This window comes from Copadichromis virginalis, linkage group LG20 (genome assembly GCF_057382275.1).
Source record: "Copadichromis virginalis isolate Kocher_CV1m ecotype Utaka linkage group LG20, C_Virginalis_male_GT1.1, whole genome shotgun sequence".
Taxonomy (NCBI): Eukaryota; Metazoa; Chordata; class Actinopteri; order Cichliformes; family Cichlidae; genus Copadichromis; species Copadichromis virginalis.
The window spans coordinates 2,590,202-2,602,741 of record NC_140637.1 but is presented as its reverse complement, the minus strand read 5'-3'; the positions used below and the strand labels follow the sequence as shown (position 1 = coordinate 2,602,741).

Below are 12,540 nucleotides of genomic sequence, written 5' to 3'. Positions count from 1 at the left end.
GAAGACAGAGCTTTACTTATGTATAGGTCAACAACATTTTTTCTAATCACTTAGTTTTTTGTTGTTTTTTTGTATTTATAGACATTTCCTCACTTTACTTCTGAATTTGCTTTGCTTTTACTTCAGTTCACTCTGATCTGTTCTTCCAGATAAGTAATATTGTAGCCATTCTCTTCTTATTTTTTATAATGTTTTCTCTAATTTTATACCACAAGCCCACGAACCCCTGTTAAATCTACACTGTAATACGATGCTAATTCAGAAGCACTCTCGTCCCTGCATGTTACTGCTTTTCCTCCACTCTGCCCTTTCTGGATGACCCTGATTGCTCCTTCTCTGTGGTGAACTGAGAAGTGTCACGCTTTCCAAACTCCTGTGGTTAGCTACACTGCCAGGTGTTGAAGTTTTTCATATTTCTTTCAGGCCTTAAGCAAATGAAGCAACTCATATACTGTATAAAATAAGGTATGTGGGCAGATAAACAGTCTGTCTCTGTGATTGGTCGCACAGATGCAGGGATGTTTTGTGGAGCTGGAGAAAGAGGCTGCTTTGGTGGTGGTAATAGGATTAAGCAAAGGACACCCAGGGACAGGCTTATATGTTGGCTCGGTCCATAGTCAAAACACTCTCGAATACAGCAAACACAACACACATAATGGCTGTAATGTTGACACATTCACAAGGGCAGCTTAATTGAAAATATAGACTTTATTGTTCTATCGTACAGTACAAAACCAACTGGAACCTAAGTCTTTTGATTAAAATCTAAAAAAAAAAAGTATTCTCTTACTCTCTAGAACAGTATAAAAATCCTCAGAAATAAATATTTTATATATTTACACTAGTAAAAAAAAAGGGAAATATTCAGTGCATGACCAAACATGAGTGTTTTTTTTACAGAAAAAAAGCAAAGAAGTGATAACAGTCTTTTTCTATCAAGAGTATTTTTTTTTAACCCGCTACGTTACACCTACATAGAAAGAGCCAAACGATGAAAACATCCTCTGACCTGACTCTACTGATAGCATATTCTCCAGCCACTGACAGGCACATAAATCATTTAGAAAACATACAAGTGACATCTTTATAAATATAATCAGATATTTTAATATTTACAGATTTTGGTCCTCTTAGCTGATACACAGTTTGTTTCTTTTTCAGTCTGTATTCTTTAAAATATTTTCATTCAACCTACCTTGAAAAAAAAAACCCCCAACAACGCACCATTTGCCTACTTTAACCTGCAATATTTTAATCCTTCCTGCATGCATTTGTGGGAAATTTGTATATTGGTCACATTTCTATTCATTGTTTTATTAGTGTTTTATGATATTTTCATTATTGATCCCTCAGATTTGCTTAAATCACGTCGTGATATTCAGTGTATTGATAATACATTCAAATTACATTGCCTCAGTAAGATTCACTCACTTGGTTTCTGTGCTCCCTGCTCCTAGTCATGTACAATAAGGACCATCCTGTTGCAAGCTGGAGTGGTACATGTGGCTGAGGTGAATTCAGATCTGGAGAAATCTAAACAAAATGGGCAAATGTGGCAGGGAAACTAGAAGTGGTTGGGTTGCATACAATTCCTAAGTACACAAGCATGGAACAGATATCCCATCCAGGGAGATAAACTTCAGCCAGTTTCATGGGAGGGACGCCAAACTTCAGCAAGAGAAAACAAAACACAGATTTCTTTTTTTTCTTTTTTTTAAATAAGCTTCCTCTTGTTAGAGGTCCTCGCCAGTTTATGAGAGCATATGTTTGTGGCTCTGTGGCCACAGAAACATCTGTGAAACATTGTGTCCAGTTTCTGCCCTTTGTTGGGGAGAAACAAGGCCCTAGTGGTAACTGGTTACAACGATCAATTCTCCACCACATCCTTTTGTCCATTTACTCCTATTTATCTAGCATGTAAACACTTGAGGGACAATTCCCATTCTACAAGTATCGTTGTAGTGTTAATTTACTTAAGGTTAAGTAATAAAGAGTAAGACATACACTCCTTCTATACCCTGTTCACATACTTGTGCTTTCCCTTTCTCCTAAGTTTAAAAACACTGATTGAATTTTTGTGCCAGAATTTCCCTGTATTAGTTTACCCGCCTTGAACCTTTTCCAGCTTCAGCCTAACATCTTAAAGCACATGTGTGCCTAGGTGCCCATATTTGATCATAGACACTGATGTAACGTCCTTGTACTGGTGCAGTTCAGACAACTGACATGACAGCACCAGTGGAATGTGCAGTGGCAGCGTTCAGTCACGCTCTCAGTCCGGGACTTAAACCCACGTCCGCAGCATAGCAGCTCACAGCCATCCAGGCCCGGAGAAGAGCTGTTGCACGTTCTCCCCGATGTTCCCAGAGTGCCAGTTTTGCCATTGTAGGAGCAGAAGTTGGGTGATTTCTCATAATAGACAAGATCCATAGATGAAGGGGGTTTGTGAGCTGGGTTTTCAGGCTCTAGATGGCGTGGATCGGCTCGGTGAGAGGCACGGTTGCTGCCCTTGTTGGCATAAACAACTCTGGATGCGCCATCAAACCGGTCCTTAAGAAAGTCTCCCACTGTGCGGAAGCTGGGCAGGCGCATCCAGCAGGTGCGCACTGTGCAGGAGCCAGACATGCCATGGCACTTGCATTCCTGACGCATCTCTGATGACACAGTCTGAGAAAGGAAGACTAAAGATTACTCATGATATCTCACTCATTAATACATTCATTTCAAGTAGAACTCGGACAAACAGTCTTAGTAGACGAGTAAAGCAAGTCTTACCATCCTGCCGGCTTCGTTATTGTGCAGGTTCGTGAGGTAGCGCAGATCTCTGCCCCTCTCACTGGAGTCCACAAACTCACGGCTGAACATCCGGCCAAAATCCACATTGTCACTGCAGCCCCCCCAGTGCCAGTCTGGTCCTCCAGGACCTCGGCGGCGATAATCGCATGTGCACGTCTCAATGGCCCCCTCTGAGCAGGAACGAGCCACAGCGTGGGTCACTCCTGCGCTGGTAATGGCAAATACAAATGCGGTCTCTCGGCAACCTGAAGAAACAACACAAAAACTTCCCATCAGAACCATATCCAGCGTTTTGGACTTTATATTTGCCTTTTTTTTTTCTTTTTTGCCCAAAACTGGAAATCATTTACAGACAAAGCCTTTCAAATGCGTACAAGCGATTCTGTTACATCCTGTCCAAAATTGTCCAAATATTTCCTGGTGAGAAAGACAAGAGGGGCTCACCACGATTGACAATTTTGCCAAAAACTGCTGGACTGTGGGTGGTCGGGCAGTTCCAGCGGCGGTTGCGGAACTGCCACTTGCACTCCTTTATGGCAGTGTGCAGTCCAGCGGCGATGGCATGCAAGATGCCAGGATTCTGCCGAATCAGCCGGCGCTGGCGACGGCTCAGAAGGGCCAGGCTTGGGTCCAGGACCAACTGCACGTTCTTGGAATTGGTGAGGAGGTTGGACGAGGAAGCCACATTGACAATACCCCTGGCGCAACATAAGGACAAGGGAATTCAGAGTCAAGGAGCTGGCAGTTCATGCATGAAGCTCTATAGGTGACCCTCTAAACTCATTAACTGATGGCTCTTGGCATCCAATGAGTGTTGCTCCTTTGAAATTACAGTTTTCATTATGTGCTAAAGTAATAAACAGAGTCTCACATTCAATTCCAAGATCATGAGAAGACACTTTGTCTCTGACTAACAGTGTATATTTCACTCTTGGCAGATAACATGAAGCTATTTTTATGTCTTCATAAAAACTTGGACTGGCTGCGATTACTTGTCAGTTTCACAATTAGAATATGTAAGCACATTTGTCTGCTAAATACTCAGGATCCATTATGTTATAATAATAATAATAATAATAATAATAATAAAGGATTACAATAATTGACAGATTTCTTATCTGTGTAGTATCAAATTAATGTTATTAGCTTGGCAGTTAAGATTCCCTACATATATGTTAAATCACATTAAAGATAAGCATACAAGGTTCCTCCAAATGTGATTTAAGGTGCAACTTCAGCTAAAAATATGTCCATTCTGTCAAAATGTCATTAAGACGTAGGCCTTTAAACACCCCTCTGTGCCAAATATTTAAAAAGCTATAAAAATGCTGTCATCCATCCACAGCATATAGAAACAAATAACTGTAATTATTTATTACTATAGCATAGAGAGAGAGAGAGATGTTGCTTTTTCTTTCTTTCTTTTTTTTAAGTGTCGTGTCCATATTTGTGCCCAAACGTGGCACCTGTGCGTCTTCAGCTTTATCCAAATCTTGGATCACTGAACGGGGTTTAAATGCACCCATTTCGCTGGTTTTAGAACACTTTTGGCGTTTCAGCACACAGGCTGTGTAATTTTCCACTTTATTTGGTATTTTCTGTGGTTTATGTGTCAACATTTTTCATTCATGTGTCGTGTATTGGCGGCGTTTTGCTGTTCAGCATTATCATCCGGAAAAGCGGGCGAGCCTGGGCCTGTTAGAGGTTTGACCCAGACAGTGGTGCGGTGAGAGGCCTGGGAACTTAAATAATAATCTCATCTTCTGAATATTTTCTTAATTCCCAAAGTCACCGGTGTGTGTGTGTGTGTGTGTGTGTGTGTGTGTGTGTGTGTGTGTGTGTGTGTGTGTGTGTGTGTGTGTGTGTGTGTGTGTGTGCTTTCTAGGCGTCTTTTGGATGCCAGCTGATCTTTCAAATGCTTGAAAGCGCACTGCCACTGTGCGAAAACCTTGTCCATCTAATAAAACCGCAAAAACCGTTTGTTGAATCGTTACCTCAACAAACCCCTGACCCACAGTTTTTTGTTAAAAACAAGAAAATGTGCGAAGCTATAGATCCGGTTTTATTTTGGTTTTAAAAATCTAAATTCTGTACCGTTGCCGCAAAGTTTATGATCGCTTAACTATATCCAGTATTAGATCAACGTGTCCCCGGAAAACAAGAAACAAAAAACAAATAAAAAGAACCCCTCTAAATCCATATTCACTTTATTCCACAATGGACTGAAAAATCTTGTCTCGTGTTCAAACCGCAGTATCCAAAAAAGGAGCCAGAGAGAAAGCGAGAGAGAGGGAATTAAATCAACCGCAAATAAAAATGCTGTAATTATTATGTAATTATTTTATTGTTAAACTGTGTGCTGTGGTTAATTTCACTGCAGGCACAATAAATTAAAGACTGGAAAAAAACACCCTAAATGTTTTTTGGGGCTGTTTCGCTCACGTAGAGCAACCTGGAAGCATTAAGCATCAATCCTATATGGTTGCCCTTTTTTTCTTTTTCTTTTTTTCAAACAGAAGCTGCGAGCGGCTCCAAAACTAACACATTATTTCGATCAAGCTGCACGAAATGTGGCAACTCAATAAAACGCCCTGTTTTCCAGAGGGCTCCTATAAGCTGGCACTTAACTTTGCGGATGAGGTTTTCCAGTGGCATAACGCGATTAGTGCATCATCAGTATCTGCTCAACTCACCACCACCGGCCGCTGTTGTTGACTGCCCCTGTGCCCGAGAGCGAAGACACCAAGAGGATGCAAGCGGCTTTCACCCCTAACAGCAGCGCCAGACTCCTCATCGTGGCTTCAGTTCAAAAATGAGGAGGAGAATGTCATTATTTGGTGATATATATATATATATATATATATATATATATATATATATATATATATATATATATATATATATATATATATATATAAACAAAAAAAAACAAGAAAATACAACACCTTTTGTTTCTTGTTCCAAACATGCAAACATACTGTGTCACTTTTATCTTAATGATCAACTTGAGTTTTGAGTTCTGAGTTTTGAAAATGAGCAGGTTGGATATACTCACCACGCCACAATCCGAGGAGAGGACTTGAAAGGTGAGAGAAGGAAGTCCTAATTAACTTAAATGGCTCTTGAGTGGAGACAGGTTGCTGTGCTGTGAGGTGTCCGGGCAGGATGCTACTGCTGCTGCTGCTGCTGCAGTCCTCTTCACTCTGTCTCTCTCAGTGATGCTTTGCACGGCGCATTGAACGCGTGGGACAGTTCCGAAGACTTGATCCCCTCGGTGACTGATAGGCAACACATTCTTCTCTTATTGAGCGCTACGAGGGGAATAAAAAAGGGATTTGCTGCTCTCATCTCCCTGTTTTTTTTTTCGGAGCCTTTTCAATAGGATTGGAGGGAGGGATAGTTAATGCTCTTCATAGGACGCACAATGAATAAGGAAACAACTGAGCAGAAAAAAGAAAGGAAGGGAGAGAGAGGGAGAGAAAAGCAGGGCAGTCCACGCATATTGTGGAATCTCACGGTCATCACAGAATCGATTCCCTGTAAACGTGTACGGCTAAAAGTATTTTCTTCCCCTTTCAGTGACCGCGCAGCTAGCCTCCGCATCCAGTCTTGCTGAGAGAAGTTCCCCCGGAGCCCTGGAGCAGTGATGAGTTGGTACAGATGCTGTGGGTGCGCCCGCTTTGGTGCTTCGCCGCTGCTCAAAGCTGGTGTCACGGTACAGTATAGTTACAGCGCAATATGAGCCATCTGAAACTGCCCTTTTTACCCGGTGGTTGGATTAGCCTACTCCCTAACCGCATCTCCTCCTCTCTCCAAATGCGCTCTTAAAATGTGCAGTGACTAAGGCCATTTCTGCACATGTTCTTTTTTTCACACTTAAACTCCTACAGATCGAGTTTATTCATTATTACATGTAAATGATATATATGTATTTTTAAAAGTGAATGTTATCCCTTAAGGTTACTTTCCTCTCAATAAAACGTGTTATCAGCCGTCTTTATCATATAAGAGCGAACGCGCACACGCACAGCGAAACGTGAATGCCTGCAGAAGCAATAATAAGCTCGTAATTGTCCTATAACTCACACTGCCTGCTGGGCTACTTAAATATTTTTCAAACACGGAAGACATGAAATATGGCCTCCAATCAGAAGTTTGATGTATGATGAACCAGGAAAAGAGGGGGACGACTAAGGATAAAAACCAGTCCAAACATCTGGCTTGCAGACCTCCCTCGACGCAATGTAACCCAGTGTAATCACAGCTTGAGCCACTTTGCGGCATCTCCATCAAACCCCAGACTAGGAGCAAGCTTAAATGTCCCCAAACTTCTCCATATTGGTTCATTTTGTGACATTTATCTGCTAATTTGCATATTCCACATTAGTCATTGCAGAGGTTGTAGGTTGAGTAATCTCTCCCCCTTCCTCCGCACCTCTCTGTCTCTCCCTCAGATGACAGTAAAAGGAAGTAGGCTTTAAAAAAAGAGAGAAAAAAGGCTTTAATGACAGCCACCCTACGTTTTTACCCGAGCCTTATATGAATTTGCTCAAACGGGTTTCCTGGAGCAGTCATGCGACACCGAGCAGATTAGAGCTTCAATCCGGATAAAGGGGGCCTTTTATATACAAATCAACTTCAAATCACTTTTTAAGCCACTTAGATATACACACCAAGGCAGAATGCTAATGCACTTTTCATTGCTGCAGCTTAGGGAATGGAAGGAGATTAGATGAATTGGTGTCACTAAGCGAACCGTGTTCGAGGGGGGTTTTAACTTAATTTTATGAAAGTAGCACACAAGCACCTTTCGCTCCCAGCAGCAATGTTATGTTTAATTTTGGATAACCTGGATCGATATACGGATTGATTCGCGTCCACACTGAAGGCCCGGGCAACTTGCTACATAAGCTTACTCAACAGTGACCATAGAAAAGATTTTTAATAGATATGTTGTCTCCAATAAGGTGTTTTAGTCTGTCAGTTCTTTTGAATCCCTAAAAATAATTTGTCATTAGAGTTTTGTCAGCGGTCGTAATTGCACAACATTGTAAATAACAGTCTGTTACTCTAGCCATTTTTTCTTTCGTTGCTTTGAAATAAAGACTTTAGATTGACAATGTGAAGTTGTTTCAAGCACAACAATGAGGCGCAGCCGCTCTGATGGAGGTGGGAGGAAGGGGGAGCACAAGACTTAAAAACAGTATTGTTGGAGGGTCTGTTAGCGGAGCCGCCTGCCTGCTGCTGCCTCCCTGTCGTACAGTGGAACCAGCAGCTCTCCCCTCCCCCTTCATTATTTAAAATAACTCACCGCTTTATGAACAAAATCTTCCTTGAGTTTCCATATTTCATCTCATCGAGGATTTCTGTGTTCTCCCCCAAAATGTAGGACCAAATTACCTTATTCCTCCCATCACACCAAAAGAGAGTAGGAACAAGTACATGCATATATAAATATGTATTTTTTTAATCCTTATAAATATGATCATTGGATCCAGTATTTCTAAATACCTGCTTAATTCGAAATCGCTGTCCCGCAATGCTTGTAAAGTGCTTGTGCGTAAAATGTTGGAGACGTCATTTTACGCTTGGGTGAATGATCCCGTTATCGAATAATTAAAGTATCAACTGGTGATCCAATTCTCATCCTGGCCAATATTTTGCAAACAGCCGCCTGTAGAGGCATCTACTCCCCTCCCCTCTTTCTTTCACCCCCCGCCTCCCCCCTCCTCCTCCACTTCATTCTCTCCTCCGACCTCCTCTGTTCTCCGTCTTCACTCCTCGGTCGTTTGGCGGTGCATCGATAATACTGCAGACATCGTCCTTTCGATTTTCTTATTCGACGCGGACCATCACTACCAGTGTTTTAATGTCACGTCGCGAAAGACGCACAACAAAATGGAGCTATCAAACAAACTCCGTTGGGACCAATTCCTGATTTTGGCAGCAGCACTTATGTCACCTGCAATCACGTAAGTGCACTTGAGAGCGCCAGGAGAGTTGCAGACTGTGGCTGCACGAGATTCGGCAGAGTTGCGGGAAGTTCTTTGCATAGGTTACTATTCAAATGAATAATTTAGCTATTTTAAAAAAAAAACAAAAACATTAAAAACGAATTATTAGTCATTGTATTTCGAAGTCTGGTTTCGTGTAAAGTTAAATTTAAAAAAAGTGCAATCAGTGTTAATTGAGTGGTTTAGCTTTAAACGAGTCAAAATAATTCCAAAGTGATTTCACTTTCAGTCTCGTTATTTCTTTATAAGATGCATTTGGCCATTAAATCTGTTTTTGATATTTCTCAGCTGGATAATCTGTTTAGAATTATATTTTCCCTCCTTTAACCAACTGACACTGGAGCAGAAACAGTGCAGCAAATACTTTTGGACGCATTTTATTGGTAGGTGTATTTCCCATAAAGAATGAATTATATCATATCTCTCTTAATTATTTATTGGGTTTGTATTTTTCTTAAGTGTACTGAACCCCCTCCCATTGCCTCATATTCCTCTGGGCTTGACTAATGAACTGTTGACCATCTCCGATGACCCCCCCCCCACACACACACACACACCATCTCACTTCCCCACTCTTTCTCCCACTCTCCCTGCAGGGTGCTGTGTAATGATATCCTCAGCCTGAAGGTGGCAGGAGATCCAGTGCTAACCCCTAACTCTGTGTGCCTCAGGCTGGCAGGCCTCAGTAAACGTCAGATGCGGATGTGTGTGAGGAACCCTGATGTGACAGCATCTGCTCTGCAGGGGATCCAAGTGGCCATCCATGAATGCCAGCACCAACTCCGGGACCAGCGCTGGAACTGCTCCTCGCTGGAGGGCTTTGGCAAGCTGCCGCTCCACAACTCCATCCTCAACAGGGGTGAGAGTCTGAGGCAGGCTAATGATAGTCAGTATGTGATCCTGGGGTTTATGGTAGAAAAGTGCAGGTATGAGAATACAGATTGTGCTGTACACAGGTAAATGACATTTTTAGAGCTGCAGTCTTTATGGTTTCAACCTCTCTGAGTGTGTTCTTCTTGCTCCTAGGTTTTCGGGAGAGTGCCTTCTCTCTGGCCTTGCTGGCAGCGGGCGTGGCTCACTCTGTGGCCTCGGCTTGCAGCATGGGCAAGTTGCGGGGGTGTGGCTGCGAGGCCAAGCGTCGCCAGGACGATGACAAGATCCGGCTGAAACTCACACAGCTGCAGCTGCAGACGCTTCAGAAGGGTGGGGCAGGCATCGACTTAACACGGTCATTACCCTCAGAGCTGAATGGTCATCGTGGCAGCCTGCCCACTAACCTGCGCTCAGCCCACCCCTCAGCCCTTCTCAAGCCCTTACCGGATGAGCTAAGCTCTATGCAAGACACCTGGGAGTGGGGGGGGTGCAGTCATGACATCCGTTTCGGGGATCGCTTTTCCAGGGACTGGCTCGACTCCCGGGGGTCTCCAAGAGATATCCACGCCCGCATGAGGATACATAACAACCGTGTGGGACGACAGGTGAATATTGTGCTTTTCAGCTGTTGTCCCTCCGACCTTCAGCACTCATTATCATTTTGGTTGTTGTTGGAGTTTGCTTACAGTGTTATTCTTTACACAGATAGTGACTGACAACATGACAAGGAAATGCAAATGTCACGGCACATCAGGGAGCTGTCAGTTTAAGACCTGCTGGCATGTGTCTCCAGAGTTCCGTCTTGTGGGCTCCATACTCAAAGAAAAGTTCCTGACAGCCATTTTTGTCAACTCTCAGAACAAGAATAATGGGGTTTTCAACCCTCGGACAGAAAACGGCGCCAGCGGAACCCAAGGGGGTCTCGGCGGAGGGCGTCGTCGAATCATGTCCAGAGAGCTGGTGTACTTTGAGAAGTCTCCTGACTTTTGTGAGCACGACGTGTCCATAGACTCTCCGGGAACACACGGACGAATCTGCAACAAAACTAGCTACAGCACAGACAGCTGCAGCTCGCTGTGCTGCGGCCGTGGACACAACATCCTCAAACAGACACGCAGCGAGCGCTGCAATTGCAGATTTCACTGGTGTTGTTACGTGCTGTGCGAGGAGTGTCGTCACACAGAGTGGGTCAACGTGTGCAAGTAGACGTCAGTCTGTTCCCCCCTCAGTTCGAGCGGCTTTTACTCATCCAGGACTCAAGATGGCGAGCCTGTCCCTTCGCCCACTCATGTTGTTCGAGCTTTTGTTTTTGCTCCTTGTGCAACTCTCCCAGAGATCCTGTTTACCCCCCACCCACCCTCTTTTTTTTAAGTCCATCATCTGGGATCTATTTTCTTTTTGTAGACGCTGTTATTCTCAAAATGCCAAGTCAGAGATTGAAGAGGTGACTCATGTCATTTGTCTTCCCATGGCCTGTTTAGACGCTGGCCTTTCAGCCATGAAAATGGCCCATACTTCATCGTTTGAGACCCACAAAGAAAAAGAAAGAAAGAAAACGCAACAGCAGAGGAGCTTCAGCGTCTACAAGCTGACTCATCTTATTGTACAGTAACAGTTTATTTGAATGTGTATGTCTATAATTGTAAATGTATTATTATTAATATTAATATTGTACTAGAGCCTGTCTTTTTTCAGTGAATGACAGATTGATGGTGGCCATGTGGTCAGCACGGTGAAGCAGTGTGCAGACAGAACAGTCTCATTTTCTTTCTCCATTTGTACCAAAATAATACTCGTGTGTGACTCTGAAAAGTACTAATTTGGGAACTTGTCTCACAATCTCTCTTTACTGATCAAAGAAGACAAATTTTTTTTGGAAGGGCGAATGAATTTGACACAGCGCTTTCTCACATGCAGGACTTTCAGATGCTCGTCCAAGCTTGTACACTTGTAAAACTCAAGATGGGAAACTGGAAGCAACAAATCTCTAGATTGTACGACTAATGATTCAGATTTATATATTTATATAATGGTAACAATAGTAATCACTTCATGAGTATGGTTGCTAGTGGTCATGTTTTTTATGACTCTGTATCATTATTGTGGCAGCAAAAATGCTGTCTCTTGGGTATGACTGTACTGTGATTTGTGTCACTTTCCTATGAAATTGTGACTGGGCTCTTGATATTTCGTGCTTGCTTTTGTCCATTTCATCAGTCTGAGCACTCCTTAGATTCTTCCCACATGTACTACATGTCAAAGTGAGAGATGGACCTACTTTAGTCCTGAAATGACGCTGAAGAGTGTGCGTCTGTTGCTGTGTAAATGGGGGGTAGGCTCTGTGCACTACAGATTTGGGAGGTGAGAGCCTTTTTTATGGCCACTTCATGCTGAGAGAAGGACTTTTTATGGCTGCAGGATATTGTTTCCTTAAAGTATGACTTTTATTACTGGAGAGAAGCATCAAGAGAGCAGAGAATGGGGGTGATTATACCAGTCTTTGCTGTGCGAGCATCTAAGGGGATCATCTGTCCAGAGTTCATAGCCAAGGAAGGGACTTGTTGAACCACGTGCTTTGGGGACGCTGTATCCCTGTTACCTGGGAGACAGACTACACAAATATAAACACATGCACATAAATGCTTGCATGGGTTGGTTTACGTACCAAGACATGTAGGAACGCTGGCACCCGACGCTCAATCAAAAACATGCATGTTGTTGCGCACAAATGAACTGTAGATTTAGCAAAATGCTCCTGTCGCCACTTGACTCGATTTATGATAGCAGCATTCCTCGATATCTTAGATAATCCAAACCGTCTCCATGCTTGGCCTGCTGGGAAAAGCTTTTTTTTGCC

The 12,540-nt window shown here is 43.0% G+C and overlaps 2 protein-coding genes across 3 annotated transcripts; one reads left to right on the top strand and one right to left on the bottom strand.

Moving 5' to 3' along the window:
• Positions 1–1,192: 1,192 nt before the first annotated feature.
• wnt1 (wingless-type MMTV integration site family, member 1) lies at positions 1,193–5,906 on the bottom strand. The gene is made up of 5 exons (XM_085443613.1): positions 5,852–5,906; positions 5,490–5,595; positions 3,241–3,494; positions 2,776–3,041; positions 1,193–2,667 (listed from the first exon to the last, which is right to left on the bottom strand). Exons 2-5 carry the CDS (start codon positions 5,588–5,590, stop codon positions 2,176–2,178), a joined length of 1,113 nt encoding a protein of 370 aa, XP_085299739.1. The 5' UTR covers positions 5,591–5,595; positions 5,852–5,906; the 3' UTR covers positions 1,193–2,175.
• On the top strand, positions 5,734–11,868 carry wnt10b (wingless-type MMTV integration site family, member 10b). 2 transcript variants are annotated; one of them, XM_085443612.1, is made up of 4 exons: positions 5,734–6,511; positions 9,482–9,669; positions 9,837–10,288; positions 10,389–11,868. In XM_085443612.1, exons 2-4 carry the CDS (start codon positions 9,507–9,509, stop codon positions 10,887–10,889), a joined length of 1,116 nt encoding a protein of 371 aa, XP_085299738.1. In that variant the 5' UTR covers positions 5,734–6,511; positions 9,482–9,506; the 3' UTR covers positions 10,890–11,868. The 2 variants fall into 2 exon arrangements, with proteins under 2 accessions (XP_085299738.1, XP_085299737.1); XM_085443611.1 differs by lacking the exon at positions 5,734–6,511 and adding an exon at positions 8,239–8,768 and having other exon boundaries at positions 9,407–9,669.
• Positions 11,869–12,540: the final 672 nt, after the last annotated feature.

Coding starts and splice junctions, on each gene's coding strand:
- wnt10b (XM_085443611.1), top strand. CDS start 8,695: ATGGAGCTATCAAACAAACTCCGTTGGGACCAATTCCTGATTTTGGCA. Junction 8,769..9,406: donor CTTATGTCACCTGCAATCAC/GTAAGTGCACTT, acceptor CTCTCCCTGCAG/GGTGCTGTGTAATGATATCC. Junction 10,289..10,388: donor ACAACCGTGTGGGACGACAG/GTGAATATTGTG, acceptor TTCTTTACACAG/ATAGTGACTGACAACATGAC.
- wnt1 (XM_085443613.1), bottom strand. CDS start 5,590: ATGAGGAGTCTGGCGCTGCTGTTAGGGGTGAAAGCCGCTTGCATCCTC. Junction 3,495..5,489: donor AACAACAGCGGCCGGTGGTG/GTGAGTTGAGCA, acceptor ATGTTGCGCCAG/GGGTATTGTCAATGTGGCTT. Junction 2,668..2,775: donor ATAACGAAGCCGGCAGGATG/GTAAGACTTGCT, acceptor TTCCTTTCTCAG/ACTGTGTCATCAGAGATGCG.